Source organism: Sparus aurata, chromosome 7 (genome assembly GCF_900880675.1).
Source record: "Sparus aurata chromosome 7, fSpaAur1.1, whole genome shotgun sequence".
NCBI lineage: Eukaryota > Metazoa > Chordata > Actinopteri > Spariformes > Sparidae > Sparus > Sparus aurata.
Window position 1 is genome coordinate 7,681,461 of NC_044193.1, and position 17,413 is coordinate 7,698,873.

General features: G+C 38.0%; 2 protein-coding genes across 3 annotated transcripts; one reads left to right on the top strand and one right to left on the bottom strand.

The window, feature by feature from the left end:
• The first annotated feature begins 3,039 nt into the window (after positions 1 to 3,039).
• On the top strand, positions 3,040 to 8,207 carry nemp1 (nuclear envelope integral membrane protein 1). Of its 2 annotated transcripts, XM_030421843.1 has the most exons (10): positions 3,040 to 3,191; positions 4,546 to 4,667; positions 4,819 to 5,035; positions 5,122 to 5,194; positions 5,280 to 5,373; positions 5,473 to 5,587; positions 5,715 to 5,940; positions 6,299 to 6,475; positions 7,044 to 7,091; positions 7,259 to 7,390. In XM_030421843.1, the coding sequence occupies exons 1-9, from the start codon at positions 3,083 to 3,085 to the stop codon at positions 7,054 to 7,056; spliced, it is 1,146 nt and encodes a 381-aa protein (XP_030277703.1). In that variant the 5' UTR covers positions 3,040 to 3,082; the 3' UTR covers positions 7,057 to 7,091; positions 7,259 to 7,390. The 2 variants fall into 2 exon arrangements, with proteins under 2 accessions (XP_030277703.1, XP_030277702.1); XM_030421842.1 differs by lacking the exon at positions 7,044 to 7,091 and having other exon boundaries at positions 7,259 to 8,207.
• Positions 8,208 to 10,248: 2,041 nt separating this feature from the next.
• ormdl2 (ORMDL sphingolipid biosynthesis regulator 2) lies at positions 10,249 to 16,634 on the bottom strand. Its single transcript, XM_030424409.1, has 4 exons — positions 16,444 to 16,634; positions 12,998 to 13,171; positions 12,551 to 12,702; positions 10,249 to 11,070 (listed from the first exon to the last, which is right to left on the bottom strand). The coding sequence occupies exons 2-4, from the start codon at positions 13,169 to 13,171 to the stop codon at positions 10,935 to 10,937; spliced, it is 462 nt and encodes a 153-aa protein (XP_030280269.1). The 5' UTR covers positions 16,444 to 16,634; the 3' UTR covers positions 10,249 to 10,934.
• Positions 16,635 to 17,413: the final 779 nt, after the last annotated feature.

A 17,413-nucleotide genomic window follows, 5' to 3' on the forward strand; every position in this document is an offset into this window, starting at 1 on the left:
GCCTATTAATAGGAGCACATTTTGGTTTGCCAAGTTGTGAAAAATTCCACTGGCATGTGTTTTTCCTCTCTCTTTGCACTGTTAAAATGTTGTTGTTGTTTTTTTTTAATGAGTTTTGGTCCTGATCATCCTGAAAGACCTTTCCAAAAGTGAGTGGTCCGAAAAGTGCCAATTTTTCACAACATGACAACCCCAAAAGTTTAAGCTGCTTTAAAAGTGTATTTTGAACAGGAAATAAGTATGCACATGATTAAGGCTATCAATTAAGTTATTAATTACAGCTTATAAACACATTATATCTCCTAAATTGAGTTGCATTAAAGGTAACTGACCCCCTTTAACTGACACAAGTACAATCACCCAGTTTACCATTACAGCAAGGGTGGTTTCTGAGTTAAACAATGAATCTACAGAGTGAAAAACGTGAGGTGGGGTTGGTGTTCAAAACAATCTTTTGCCCAATACATGTTACAGTCCTGTGATAATTATTACAGAACAATTAACATTTTGATTCTGGTAGAGGTAAATCCTTTTTGTAACAATTTATACACTATTAATCTGTAAAAAATGTGTCATATTGTATGAAATGATCTCATTTGTTCATATGTGCAAATTTAAAGTAATTGTAATCTGCAAAGACACCAGGCATAAAATGTAAACAGTCAGTTATGAGCACCTCAAAATTGAACTTTAGTCAATGTACAATTTTGGCAATAAAGTTATTCATGCTGAACTAAACATGATTTTAGACTAAAAACACACTGATCTCCTCACCTTAATCAAAAGTAAAAGTAGGGAAAACACTATCAGTAACACATAAGATTGATTCATACCATGGCATGTCTTTATATGACGAATGATTATCTTTACTACACCTTATAACAGTGGAATATATAACTGTGTTGGAACGCAGTATGAGATAAGCTCTCTTCTCCTAAAACAGAGTTATTGTTAATGATGATTCAACCTATGTGACAGTCATGAGAACTGAAACACTGTGTCAAAGGTTCGCCTGTTAGAAACTCAAATTTCTCAAATATTTCCTCTTTTACACGGTCAGTAACATCCGACTGCTGAATAACCTCACATTGCACAATAAACTCGGATGACACTTTGTAAAAACGCAGGAACCATTTTAAAACGAGCTTAAACCATTCTGATTCCTTAACTATCTATTTTATCTTCAATTTTCGCACCTTCATACTCATTACTATCTAACTCTTTGTATCACTATTTGCTTACAGTTTGTGCTTATGTATATATTTGTAGCGCATACCTACATACAGTACATAGTAAAATGTGTATTTATATTTGATTTCAGGGGAATATCAGTACATTATAAACCTTGACTCATGCTGCATTTGTTCTCTAATCACAGCAGTTGATGAATAAAGTGGACCGAATCGTTTACCTCAGTTGGTCTCCTGGTAACCTGTATTCTTATCACAGGCTTATCAAAAAACAAACACCTAACTGTTCCGCATTCCTGAGCATTTCATAATTGACTGGTAATATCAACATGACCTGGTTTACTGTAACATTTCACTGATTAAGAAATATATTTTTTAATTTGACTGGCTCAAGTGTTATGGTTGATTTAATGGAACATATTTTGGGTTCAGTTTCACCTTCACCACTGTCTGATCTCTAAGCTAACTCTAATATGTTGTGTAGCTCTTTTACTGGTAGAGACAGATTTGAAAGTTTCTTGTGTAAACAGTGAAAAATGCAGTTGAAATGCAATGTCAGACACGGCTTTATGACACGTGGTCCTGTGGGTCGGAGTGGTGTGTCACTACCATGACCACAATGACAATGCTAACATACTGATGCTTAGCACTTGTAATGCATGATCACCTTCTCAAGGTTAGGGTGTACTGACATTTCTAATTACAGCTGAAGTTAATAGAAATGTTATTGATTTAGCAGGAATTTAGCCGTGTCTTTACAAACATTCATGTGAATCCATCCGCTAGCTGTTTAGATATCTTGCCCTGGACCAAAGCTGTGGACCAACCAACTGACATTTGGCTGTATTGGGGTTGGGGCACATGTAGTTCTGTACTGCTTGTGTTTCTGTGTATTCTAAGAGTTCAACGTTGTTCCATAGAAGCTCTTCATGTCCTCATGTTGAAGGAATATTCTCTGACTTGCCACAACAGGATGGCACAGGGCTCAGTCAGCGTTTTAGATTGCACATAAACAGTCCTGGGGAGAATCTGTCGATTAGAACTGATTTCAACAGATTACAATACAGCAGATACAGCTGCATACACAGCTCTATGTTGTTGCTTTTGTATTTTGATTAATTCAGAATTTAATTGGCAGTAAATCTTAAGGCAGGTTGACCCCTATATTAAAATAGTATCCTTGTGTGAATCATTTGGCAAATCCCAAAGGTTGGTAGCTGCCCCCTAGTGGTTTAAAATGATGGAGATGGAATTGCTGTGTTTTCAAACAGCCATCACTGTTTTCACTGGACAAGTCCATTTATAAACTTAAGAGAGGCTTGTTTTTCAGCAGCCCCAACGTCTATCTTCATATTTACTTACTCCACCAATGACAAACTATAGGGTGAAAAACAGCTCCTACAATGCAACTACAGTTACATTATTTTTTAAAACATAATATCATAAACACTCAATGGACCTAAAATGGCAAAAGCAGAACTTTTTGTGTTCTGTGTTTGGAATACTTTGCCCATGGGTTTTATTTGTTTTTTATGGTCATACATAAAAAAAAAAACTAAAAACTAAACATCACACAATATCATACTTATCTCAAATTTGTTAGCAATGAAGAAATACTGCTGTAAACAACTTAACTTAAAAAAAGAAGTATAAATAAATACACGCACTGTATTTGTGGTGGAGCATATAAATACATTTCATTTTGTTTTATTTTTCCCCTAAAAAACGTTAAATTTTAAGTTGTTGTCACTTGTAGAGACGTTGAACGCACAATGACAATGACGACATCCAACCTGACTCTGTGATTGGCTGGACGGCCTGTAACTCAACCTAGCTGCCGGGGCAGGAAGGGGCGGGACAAAACAATAGAGGAGGGATATGGTGCTATCATCATGGCGGGATGCATGAAAATTATAAACGGTTTCATTTCTGAAAGTGCCAAATTAATGTTTTTTATGGTGCTCTTTACCAGTTTACCTCAAACCTCACAACAAGCTACGGGTAAGACGCGTTGTTACGAGGCAATAACAGAGACTTTAATTGATACATTACATATTTTGAACGAGTGCCGTTGCTTAGGCTAACTCATGTTAGCTTACGTTTGGTCTTTGAAACTGTATATAAGTCACTTGATGATGAGCCACTGTGCAACTTATTCACATGTCACTGGGACCTGTTATCTTGTCCCGTCTCTGTAAAAGGGAGACATCTAATGTAATTCCATCGTTTGTTTTGCTGTTGTAGTTCTAAGCTGTGTATAAATCTGTTAAACCTTAACGTTGCTTTAACGTTAGTTAAGCCCGCCCCGCCCTCAGGTCATTCATGCAAATTATAAAACAAACACTGAGGGTTTATCTTGGGCTTTGGGAAACACTGACCAACATTTTTCAGTATTTTGTGACATTTTATAGATTAAACAACTGATCAATCAATCGATTATTTAAAAAAAAGTAATCAACAGTAAAACTAAACGTTAGCTGCAGCACTACTTGTTTTATAGCTATGAAGATCGGTCTGAAGGATGTAACAATGATATTAACACTGTATCGTATATTTTATTCAAAATAACCTCCCCCAGCTTATCATATTGATTTAGCTTATAACATAGTATCTTGTTGGGACTGTCAGAGAGTCTCTGTGTCTGTATCCAACCCAAACAAGGCCAAAAGTTGAATATCTGAGTCGACATGTACTTATGTGCAGCTAGAAGCTGCAGCTACTTAAATCAGGATTTTAAAGCTTGATCAGGGAAGATGCTGCAACTTAACTTCAGCTAGACACTGCTGTACTGTTTATCTTGATGTTTAAATGCTATCTATATGGTCTCTGTTTATTGAACATATTATAGCTGGATGACAATTAAAATTTCATGATATCTTTGACCAAATACCTTGATATCCATATTGCATCAATACTGACTTTTGGTACTTTCACAAAATATTAACACAACGAGATTGTTGGATAAATAATCGTCTGCAATGTTGATGAAATGACTACTTTCGTAAACACAAATATTAGAACAAGTAGAACAGTCTGATAAGTTCAGAAAATTGTATCACTTTACTGTAATGCAGCCTTTAAAACTAGAAAAAGGCAACACGTTTGCCATATCACAATATATCACAAGTTCAAGACTATATATATTCGTATCACAATAACAATACAATATTGCTATTCTTTGCTATAATGCAAAATGTTTCGTCTTCGGCATGCACCACTGGTAATGAGGCTGAATGCTGCATAGAGCAGATCATTTAGGTAGTACTGAAGGATGGACTAATGCAGTGTTTTGGTCTTTCATGGGCTTCGTGTCGCAGGCTTGTTTCACATTTGTCACTTTTCTTGTCAAACCTAGGTAACAAACCTTCAGTATTCGATCTCGAGGATGGAGAGACCTATATCCTGTCAGGGTCCAACAGGTTCTGTTATAAAAACTCTGTAGTACCAACCTGGAGGCAGACATGGACAAGAATTCAGGTAAGTTACATGAATGATACCTACTCCAGAATAAAGTTCATCTTAAATGCACTTTGTCATAATAGTCACTCTTCTTCAGTTTGGATGTCTTGGGTTCAGTTTCGAACAATTCTACAAATCTGGTCACGTATGTTTTGTGATTTTCCGACAGGTCAAAGTATGGAGCTCAAATGTGTTTAAGATGGTAATTGTGGAAGGTGAGGAGGAGCTGAAAGAGCTGGACCGCTTCAGTTTCTGGGGCTGGTTCCAGAGCTTGCTACGCGAGCGGCACAATGAAACCTCTATTAACATCAGTCTGTTCAGCAAGAAGACGTGCTTCAAGATCGAGCCTGCTGACAAAACTACGTACACTGTCAAGCCCCTTCGAAGTAAGTGGAAAACAAATTAACACAGCTATTTCGCTGGTTATTGACAGATTTTATGGGGCCAACATAATGTTCTTTTTTCCTTGCAGAGTTTGATATCTATTTGTTTTTGGTCTTCCTGGCCGGAATGATGTTGTTCATCTTTGCAGACTCACTCAGCAGGTATTTTTTCTTACTTATGTACCATTGTTAGGATTTAACTGCATCTTGTTGTGTAATTTACCTTTTTGTTTTCCTTCACACAAAGGAGTCAAATCTTCTTCTACTCTGCTGGTATGAGCACCGGCATGATCGCGTCTCTCATCATCCTCTTTTTCATTTTGGCACGCTTTTTGCCAAAAGTAAGTTATTTCAGTATCTTAAATATCATTGATTTTGCACCAAAATCACTTCGCTATCATACTTAATTATTGAACTCTTTGTGTTTTCTGTTTCTACAGAAAAGCCCTTTTTATGTGTTGATTGTTGGCGGCTGGTCGTTTTCTCTTTACGCCATCCAACTTGTCTGCAGGAATCTCAGCGTAATTCTGCAAGAACACTGGCATGTGGCATTAGGTACCGACCAATCATGATAACAACATAATACACATAAACAACATTTGCATACCTCTGCACTGTGTTGGTTCTTCTTAAGCAATTTTTAAAGTCAATATATATATTTTTTTGCTTTTTGTCTTTAAAGGTTATGTAGCAGTGGTGGGATTCATCAGTTTTGCTGTGTGTTACCGTTACGGTCCTCTTGTGGATGAGAAGAACATCAACATCTTGTCGTGGACGCTGCAGCTGTTTGGGCTGCTTCTAGTTTATTTGGGGATTCAAATTCAGCAAGTCGCCTTCGCCATCATAGTGGCAGCGTTGTTCTCCAAAAATCTGGAGTATCCATTCTTAATGGTAGTTGCTGCATGGAGGTGCGTGTTCAGAACCTTGCCATAAGGTGGCAGAAGAGTACAACTGACAGTCCATTTTAAACAGTTCATATTGTCTTCCTTTTACCTCCTGCAGTATGATGAAGCTCTGTGGTTGTTAGCAGCAGTGAAACACATTAATTTACATTTTGGTATAGTGTGTTTTCAATATTGCACAAGATTATTTGAAATGATCTAAAAGCTGGATCAATGAAAATGATCCACCTTTTAGATTTACCCTGGCTGACTACTGAAGCTTAAAGCAGCTATTTAAGAGCTTGTATTATTGCCTTTTCTCTGTAGAACCATTAGTCATTTTTATTTCTCATAAATCACATTTCTTTATTGCTTTGTCGTGCAGGAAAATGAGACGTTTTTTAAACTGGAAGCCGGAGCCACGTCGCCTGTTAACCGAGGAGGAGTATCAGAAGGAGGGAGAGGAAGAGACTCGGCGTGCACTGGATGAGCTCAGGAAGCACTGTAACAGTCCAGAATTCAGCCCGTGGAGGGCGGTGTCCAGGCTTCAGTCTCCGAAAAGGTGCATGTTATGATGTTTGTGCCCGAGTATAACATTTGCTTAAAAACATGATGTCTTTAATGCATGACTTACACTCAGCCCAGCCTTGGGTTACACAAACAGAAAGAGACTCTTGATATACACATGAACTCAGTTGACAAACTTGATGAGTTACAATTTTAGTGAGAATTGTAAAATTTTTATTTTCACTAAAATGATCATGAAACAAGCATGTTCCCTTCAACCTGGAGAATATCATATGTCAGCCTTGTTCAATAATATGCAAAAGGTATTCATCCACGTGGAAATTTTTATGTTGTAATGCCTCACAACATTGTCCACATTATTGTTAAAATCACTAAATACATTCCCAACAGCGACATCTTCTGTTATACTGATACAATGTCTATAGTTTGTAGCCCAACAGGATAATTAGGTGTCCAACTTAACAATATTGAAAGTGTCATATGAAAACATGAAACATGCATTTTAGAGAAACAAGATGCATAAACCTTTAAATAACATCAAGAAAAAATACAATTAATCTACATATAAACTAGTGTGTGATGCAGGGTTCCTTTCTTTCCAGGGAGTTCTTGTAAACAAATGATCGGTTTTATGAAAGGTTTACTCTGAGGTAAAAGTTTCAGGTCATTTATACACTAATAAAAACACATTTAATATTAAGTGAATGTTTGATATTATGCTGTATGTGAAGTATGTAGGTACCCCTGATTACCATTACGTGGTTTATATACAATATAACAATGATAATATTGCTGATATTGTAACTTTAATTCACAGGTTTGCAGATTTCATTGAAGGGTCTCCTCACCTGATGCCAAATGAGGTGTCTGTCCACGTGCAGGAATATGGCTTTGGAGGATCTTTTTTTGAGGATGAATTTTTTGACACAGACGACGAGGAAGACGAAATCAAGCCTATGATGAAACCAGAGTGAGACAGCACAGTGTTTGCGATACATGTAAATGGAAACAGTTGTTATTTCCTTTCAGAACGGTGAGCGGAGAACAGCTCTCAGTGGCTCCTGTGCAAAGTTCCAGACAGACTTTCGGAGGAGGGATTAAGAAAAGCCTGGATTGTCGCTTCAGCCACAAGAACCACATTGAGTCTTGGCTTTCAGTGCAAAAAACAATCACAAGCAGAACAGTTTGGTCCGATCTGTTATCAGCAGAAAAATGTGTTGTTTATAGAATGTGCACTAAAGCCAGATCTCTTCTTTTTTTAGGGAACAAAGGCTTCTGTTAAAATTGTGTTTCAGTGACTGAGACCTGGAAGTTAAAGCATTTGAACTTGTGTGATTGATGGTAGTTTGTGTTGTCTTTAGTCATATCTTGGAGGAGGTTTTATGTTTTAATTTTCAAAAACATGTTGCGTTCACAGCCTCAAGGCTCTAAATGAGCTCACTGCAATGAGGGCATCCGACGGCGTGTGTAGTACACCACGCGTTAACCTTAAATCTCACCTCTTAACAGCAGCGTGATGGGGTGGTTATTATTCTAGCTTTGTGCTCGGGGGAGAAAAGTTCATTCAAGTTTGTATTTCACTGTTTTCATTTTAATGGACACAGATCAGTGGAAGTGTCCGAAGGTATTTTGAATAAAAAAATATGTTTGAGCTCTGACATTTGTTCACATCATTGTGTGTGATGCATTTGAAGCTAAATATCTGAGATTTTATTTTTCAGAGTCAGTGCTATAACAATTTCTTAATAAACTATTCAGTGAGTGTATTTCTTGAAGTACCACACTTGAAGTACTTGAACTCTACTCGATTATTTACATTATATTCTACTTTCATTTCTACTCCACTACAATTTCAGAGAAACACATATAGCAACTTTTTCACATTGCAGATCAAGGTTTTACATAAGGATATAATTAATAAAATATGATGCAGTCATAGATAAAACTACCTTAACTAAATATAAGAAGTTAAAATAGCATAAAATGCTACACACAGTAAGTGTTCTTTCAAGTAATTCTTGTTTTAAGACACAACTTTGGTAAAAGTTAAAGTTACCCATAAGTATAGAGGTAAAAGTGGTAGGGTTAGTGTATTTGATTTTAAGTATTATTTAAGTACAGATAAAAGTAAATTATACATATAAACTGTTGACCATGAGTTAAATGATTTGCAGATTCAATAGTCAGCATTTTTCTGAGAATCAGAATCCGTACTTCTGATAAAATAAATTGTGTTGCAAGTAATCTGCAAAGTAACTAAAGTTATTAAATAAAGTTGAATAAAAGTTCCAATATTTGCCTTCAAAATGTAGTCTAGTAGAAGAATAAAGTAGCAGAAAAAATAAAAAACTCAAAGTACACTGACAAGGTCCAATCTGCTGTCTGATGACTACATTTACTCGTTATACTTAAGGTACATTTTGCTGCAAATATTTCTTCACCTGAGTAATTTCACTTTGAAGTTACTGCGAAATATTTTTTTCACCACAGGAATTTTTTTTTTATGTATTCAAGCAATTAGTATGCTGTGACTACTGATTTCAATTTTCTATTAATAATTTAGTAGGAGAACATGGAGAAACAAAAAATTAATAAATAAGAAAAATCCATCAAAAGTTCCCATGGATCTACAGGATGTCTTTAGATAGTTTGTTTTGTCCAAATCATGTCCAAAAAACTGATTAATTACTTGTCGGCTAATCAAGTAAACATTCAGATTACAAAACACAGTCTGTTATCAAATGACACCTGGGAGGAGGATGAACATAAATCTGTGGAATATCCCCTTTACAAGCAGCCGAGAGCTGAACTTACGTTACAGCAGCACGTGCAGAAGCTGCATTTTACTGCCACAGTTTACACTTTGAATCTGCATATTTGGGAACCGAATTTCTCAAAGTCAGAGTTGTGAATGGCATCTTTTGTTCACCCGCACATGAAACAGCATTTTACTCAAAAAACCCACCTATTGTGTAAATAGGACCCTTTTTTTCTAAGAGATCTCAGGAAGTTCTACCATCTGCAGAGAAGTAAAAATTTCTGACCTTTCTCATATCTCTTCTTTTCCGTTTGACATCTTGTCATTGTGGTACAAGGACACGGTGATGACTGGAACACATGCCCTCAGTTTTAGATAAACAAGGTAAATCTAGTGACACATCAAGGTTTACCGAGTTCACATTACATTAAAAGTGGAAACAGGAATTTGCTGTTCAAGTGAGATAGTGTTATCTTAAATTAGGTGGCTTTCAGTAAATGATGGAAAATATAAAAGAAACACTATTCAGCCTTTATCTTGCACTCTTTAGTTTCAGTGTGCCTATCTGATGACCTTTAGCCCTCTGTGTCCCACCACTGGCTTCTTTACATCAATGTGACTGTAGTCGTAACATTCAAAAGCAGGGAACACCCCAATGGTCAGGCTTGATTACACAACATGTATGAACCGAATGACCGTACTAGCATTATTTGCATGCAGACTCAGTTGACGCAACAAAAGTGTAATCACATTCACATGCTGTTGCATTTCCTGTGTTTACTTCCCCAAAAGACACGTCACAAACAGGGAAACCTCACTGCAATGCAAACACCACCATATTGCAAGCGGAAGGGGGGGAAATCCTTGGATACATGAGCATATTGCAAACACTGTGACAGCCCCCTCATGGTAGCTTCATGTAAAGTGTCTGGAGTTCCCCACATCAAACAAACTGGCCCACGTTTGATTAAATGAGTATGACAAACCTCCACACAAACAATTTATCACTTTTCAATGCCACCGTGTGAAATAAAGATCAGACAACCATGTGTGCACACCGTGCAGTTATCACTGCTTTTTTTCATTTTATGAGGGAGGAAAAAAATCCAGCTTTTAAGGCAAACAGTAAATTACATGATTGTGTGTATCATAGCAACACAAAGATTGCAGTTTATCGTAGGCATGTAAATGCATGCTGCATGTAAATCCTTCATAGAAAATCAAGAAAAAAGCATTAAAGAAAACTGAAACTAACTGCAATTGTTACTAGAAAATGGACCAAAATGCCACAATGAATTCACAAAGAATTCATTCACATTAATGGAAAAAGATCCAGATGCAGTTTTACAGACGTGCAGCCAGCGCAGTTTGTAAGAGAAAAACTATAATCTCCGACAGGGTGAGGGTGATGACATCTTCAAAATAAGGAATAAACATTGCAATCTAAAGGAGTGCAGTTCAAATGTGCTCTTTCTTGAAGCCAAGAGCAAAGTGTCTGGCTTTTGATAAACATACCTCAGGAACGTCAGTAAAGAAAAAAAAATTACTTTCATGAAACAGCAGCAGTGCATTTATGTGCATCCATAAGCCGCAAATTCTTTATATTACTCCACACAGTCTGTACAGTACAGACAAATCCAACTGGTTCTCTTCTCCCCAAACACTAAACATAAAACAGTTCAGCAGAAATAGAAAACTACAAGTCCAGTGCTTGCGGTTAAAATCCAGTGTTCTGTCAGTATTTGTTGATCCCAAATATCCGTACTCCATGAAACTGAGGCAACTTTGGGAGGAGGACGCTAAGGAGGGAGCCTGTGTTGATGAAGAAATGTGTGGGATCATATTTTGTGTAGAAACTGGCGAGAATATACCTGCAGAGAGAGAGAAATGTCAATGTAGCATCAACACATCAAAACAAACACAGATTCTTAAATACATAATAAAAAAGTGAAAATAAACTCCACATACGACCAATAAAAACCAACTTGCATGTTGACATTTTATTCTAGAGTAGTTTTGGTCTGCGTGATAAAGGTTCATCCTGTAGTGTTGGTGAACGTGACTGTACCAAATTTCAACCCATACTTTTCCGGACAGTTTTAGACCTGTAGGTGGCCGCCGTAAGGTTTGATTATGTTGTAGAGACGTTTCCAGCGGATTAATAAATATATATAAATCCCTTTTTTTTGTGATATAAAATTATCTTTAAATATCGAGGATTCCTAATTATTACTTTGCATTAATTACTCTACATAACCTCACAGTAGTGAGGTACACACTATTATACCCCTGTACTAGAGGAAAGTCAGGAGATCATGAAAGCTTCTTTATCTGGGAACAATGATATTTGCTCAAGATTTTGTTCCATCAGTGGATGCTGAGATACTACTGATACTGGCAACAGTCATCAGAGTTCCTGGTGGTACGTGGTGGTCAGGCATATACCAATTACATTACTTGCCCACGGCCTCCAGCGTTGTTTTACTTTAATAAAAATGAATACTAGTCCGACGACGGACACTACAATTACAAACTGCTGCAGGCGTCGGGCAGCAGAGTTGCAGCACAGAGTAACAGAAGTCACATTTCACTTATGACATAACGAGGGTGAGGACAGCTGTCCGACAAGACAATGGCGGAGCATTTGTTGTCAAAGAGAAAAGCCAACACGCCCATTTGACAGTATGTTGGATTGAAACCAAATGCCAATGGGGAATGTGATAAAGTTATTGAGGGAAAAGAAGTTGCTACCTCACTGAGAAGCTGAAGCTGTATAGCCGGTTGCTTTCAGCTCTTCATCTTACAGCTCCTTCATGTTCCTTTACTCCTGAAGACTGAATAAAACTGCTTCCTGATATATTTAAAATTGATCGGCTCAATAAATGCTGATAAAGGCTGCTGTTTTGCTCTGTAGATGCATTTCTGATGGACGACAGTGGTGCTAACGGAACACATTGTATTTTCTGTGACTATCATCATTCAAAATAAAAGTAAACTGGTTTCTCCAGTTAAATGGTCACTGGCTTGAAATGAGAAGCTGACTTTAGTCTACCACTGTATGAAATCAACTCATTGTTACTCAGACGGCTGGTGTGCAGCTCACATTGGTAGACGTGGCAGATTTAGCACAAGAGATTCTGAGAATGGAAAGAATGTCGATTAGCCTCCAGTTGTTTCCAGATATTCTTTAAAGAAGTCCAGAAGATTCCCAACAGCTTTAACACGTCAGGCAAAAAAAAAAAACAGACCCATTCCAGGTAACCTGCCGATGTTGGCATCATAATGAAAGAGAAACTGCAAACTGTCCAGCGCTGCGGACGACTTCTCATCATGAGCCGCAAACATACTTACAGAACAATTGGTGAGATGGTGAGGAATTTGCGCGAAGATGTGAACTGGACACCGTAGTCCATCTGCTCCCAGTGTGTGAGCAGACGAGCTTTGCCTTGGTCTGGTGTCTCAAAAGGAGTGCCCTTCACTGTGTGTAGGAACAGGTACATCACCTGCACAGGAACAACCACACAGAAGACATGCATAACTGCTATTAGCCACAAAGGCAGATACGTTTCACTGGATCATTAGCTGACTAAAGTATCTGCTCCAAACAACAGCGAGGAGGATATTTATCCAAACTGTCATAATGAACAACTGCAAAGCTCCTGTATTTATGTGCAGGCTTGCCACATACTCAATACTCAACAGTTTGTTCAATATCATGACAAATATTATACTTTTTATTTTCATCTCCTGGTTCTATTCAGTCTAAAATGGTTAAGTTTGAACATGATTTTAACTGACCAGGTTGTGGATGACGTTTGTAAGGGTCCAGACGAGCGGCACAGTGAAGAAAGGAATGCTGAGCAGGACGATGTGCAACACGACGGTCAGCAGCATGTAGGTGAGCCATATCCCTCTGCTGTTCATGACCCTCGTGTTGGGATTCACCTCGCTGTGAGCTACGCCCACATTCATCTTGAGCACAGAGAGAGACTGAATGTAAGAGCTCAGGAGGCCAACAACAACACAAGGCCGAACAGACCTTCTGCTTCTCAAACACGATGGCAGCTAACAGGATAAATCTAAAACTTCCCAGGAAAAAAGGAGCTAAACTTAAGTCAAATGATAAAATGACTAGTAGTGATGAGGCTGATCTGCTGAAACTACGTTACTGAAATCAACAACATAGTTTTAGTTAGGGGTCAACTGATACGGCTTTTTCAGGGCCGATACCAATAATTAGAAATCAAGGAGATTGATAACCAGTGTTTGGCATCAATATTCATTTGCAGTAAAAATGATAATCTTTGTGTCAAAACTACAAACTACCAGTGATGAAATACACCTAACTACAATTTCCTCAAGAACCGTTCTCAAGTATAATTTTTAGGTACTTTACTCAAGTATTTCCATTTTTCTGCAACTTTATACTTCCTCTCCACTACATTCATTTGATGAATATACAGTGCTCAGCGTAAATGAGTACACCCCCTTTGAAAAGTACCATTTTAAACCATATCTCAATGAACACAAAAACAATTTCCAAAATGTTGAATATATATATTTTTAATATAACATCTGTTAAACTTATAACATGAAACTAAGGTCAATAACATAAGTTAGATTACACATTTTTCAGTTTTACTCAAATATGGGCGATGCAAAAATGAGTTCACCCCACAACAAAAACTACTATATCTAGTACTTTGTATGGCCTCCATGATTTTTAATGACAGCACCAAGTCTTCTAGGCATGGAATGAACAAGTTGGAAACATTTTGCTACATCAATCTTGTTCCATTCTTCAAGAATGATCTCTTTTAGAGACTGGAGGCTGGATGGAGAGTGATGCTCAACTTGTCTCTTCAGAATTCCCCATAGGTGTTCAATTGGGTTCAGATCAGGAGACATACTTGGCCACTGAATCACTTTCACCCTGTTCTTCTTCAGAAATCCAACAGTGGCCTTAGATGTGTGTTTAGGATCATTGTCGTGTTGGAAAAGTGCACGACGACCAAGGGCATGGAGTGATGGTAGCATCTTTTCTTTCAGTATAGAGCAATACATCTGTGAATTCATGATGCCATCAATGAAACGCAGCTCCCCGACACCAGCAGCACTCATGCAACCCCACAGAAGGACACTGCCACCACCATGTTTCACTGTAGGCACCATGCATTTTTCTTTGTATTCCTCACCTTTGCGACGCCATACAGTTTTGAAGCCATCAGTTCCAAAAACATTTATCTTGGTCTCATCACTCCAAAGTATAGAGTCCCAGTAGTCTTCATCTTTGTCAGCACGGGCCCTGGCAAACTCCAGGCGGGCTTTTTTGTGCCTGGGCTTTAGGAGAGGCTTCCGTCGGGGACAGCACCCATGCATGCCATTCCTCTGCAGTGTACGCCGTATTGTGTCACGGGAAATAGTCACCCCAGTTTGGCTTTCTACTTCCTTGGATAACTGCAGTGAACTTGCATGCCGATTTTCTTCGACCCTTCTCATCAGAAGACGCTCCTGTCGAGGTGTTAACTTCCGTGGACGACCTGGACGTCTCTGTGAGATGGTTGCAGTTCCATCTTTTTTAAATTTTTGTATCACTTTTGCTACAGTATTCTGACTGATAAGTAAAGCTTTGCTGATCTTCTTGTAGCCTTTACCTTCGCGGTGTAAAGAAATGATTTTCTTTCTCAGGTCTTGAGACATTTCTCTTCCATGTGGTGCCATTGCTAACAACATGAAATGGGAAGGGGTTTTCTACACCCTTTTATAGTCAACTGTCTGCTGGACACCTGTGTAATGAATAATTAGACTCACCTGTGGTTTATTATTGTTAAATTAGACATTTGTAGTCTAAAATTTAGCCTTGCTCCAGAGACTTTCAGTGGGGTGTACTCATTTTTGCATCACCCTGATTTGAGTAAAACTGAAAATTTTGTTCTCTAAGTTATATCATTAACCTTAATTTCATGTTATAAGATAAAAAGATGTTATATAAAACTTAGTCTTGTCAACATTTTGGAAATAGTTTTTGTGTTCATTGAGATATTGTTTAAAATGGTACTTTTCGAAGGGGGTGTACTCATTTATGCTGAGCACTGTATCTACTTGTTACTTTGCTGAGTCAGATTGTTCATTGTTTATAGGTTATTAACTTTGATATGTTACCAATCAGATAGTCTTGCGAGCGGGATACTGTGTGAGACAATGATGCATCAAAACCACGGTAGCACATTTTTACATGTGTTTATTTTATCACCAATCTGACAGAAAATTTGGAATCGCCCTGGGCCGATAATCGTTGTTGTACACAAAATAACTCTTATTTTTAAGTATACTCGTCACAGGAAATATAATGTGATCAGTGAGCACCATTGTCGTTCATCAAAAATGCCTCCAGAGAGCAAAACAGTAGTCATTTTTGGCATTTTCTGACAGCAGATCCAATATTAATGTCAGGAAGTAGTTTTATTCAGTCTGTGGGGAGTTTTGGCAAGCAATGTAATCGGTGTAAGCCTGACTTCTTGGAACATAGAATAATGTGACAGGCCTAGTTCAAGGAATAAGTAAGTCATTTAGCAGGGAAAATATTTGCAGTGTCACAAACTAATGTGCATATATAATATACTTCTGTTTGCATTTTTTTTTTGTCAAATATTAAGAAAATGTCAAAACTGCTTGCTTTCTATTAGTGGACATTTTATACTTTTAAGTTGTCAAACAAATCAAGGAGTTTGAAGACATCACTTTGATTTGATAAGATCAGTGTAAACGATTAAATGCATCTTCATAAGAACTCGCGGAGGGGAATGACTCCGCCCGGCTGAATTGTTCTGGGTGAGTAAACACGCGCTTCCTCTTACAGGACTCCTCAACATCACTCAGCTACATCTAACCGCAACATTCACACATTAGCCAAAACAGTAACTTAAGATAAAGTTACGGTAAATTTCAACTGTGAAAACTGTAAAGTGTCATGACAGTAACCGCTGACAAAAAAAGCCCAGACTTCAGCGTCACAGTTAACGGTCAGTAACTTATAACTAACGTTAGCCTGCTAGCTAACCGCTGAGCAGCTACCTACAGGTTAACATGCTAACGTCACTTCAGAGTTAATCTGGATGTAACGGCTGCAGGCTACACGATAACAGCGGGGCGGACAACGGCTTCTGTTAAACTGCGATGAATCAGCCTCGCCCACGCGGCATTACGAGGTTTAAAACTCAACATTTCAACGGAGCAAACTTTACCTTCCCGTGTTGTCGCAGCTCACCAGGAAATTCCTTGTTTTTTCTTTAACCCCGCCTTCGTTCGCTTTTGGGCTGGTTCCTCTGCAGCGGAGCCAGCTGTCAAAACTCCAGCCGGCTCACCTCCTGTCCGCATCACCAGAGACAGGTAAACAGGTGAGGGGCGGCACTGCAGAGAGCACAATCCTCCAAGAAATTCCCAGGACCCTCATTAACCTCCTGAATGTGAGGGATTAGTCGCTGATGTAACAACCAGTGAAATGTCATTACAGTAACGGAATACAAAGGGATGAGTGTTACACTTTGTGTTTACTCTCCAACTCTGCGTTCAGTTCAGCTGCAGTTTGGTACAAAGTTTAAAAAGTCATACTTAAGCAAAGAAAATGTATGAATATGTTGTATTAATTAAAAATATATATATATGTTTACATATGTGAATGTAACCCATACCAATAGTAGCCTACTTGAGTCTCAGAGTTTCTGTTATTGAATGTTCTTAAGTCATTTTCTGGCAATAAATCTGATATAAGTATCAAAAATACCAGTAAAATTCAATTATTAATTTGCAATATTTATTTGTAGATACACTGTATAGCTTCTATGAATCATCCAATTACTGGCCTGGTTGATAATTGGATCCAATATCAGCAATATCAAAAATAAACAATACAACTATAGATAGACAGATTGCCTCCAGTGATGTCACTCCGTGGCTAAGTTGCATTGTGGGTAATGTAGGCTACAGGATTTGAAAGGGAAGAGGAATGCGAGGAATACAAATAGTGATCTCTCCGGTTCTGCCGTCACTATTTGGATCATTTGTTTTTTTAAAATGTGTTAAACAGTGTTATAGGATGACAATGTTAGACCATTGGACTGCTTTTTAAAATCTGGTGCCGACATTACCCACAATGCAACTCAGCCACTGAGTGACATCATTGGAGGTAGATTATCAGTTTGCAGCTTCTTCTGG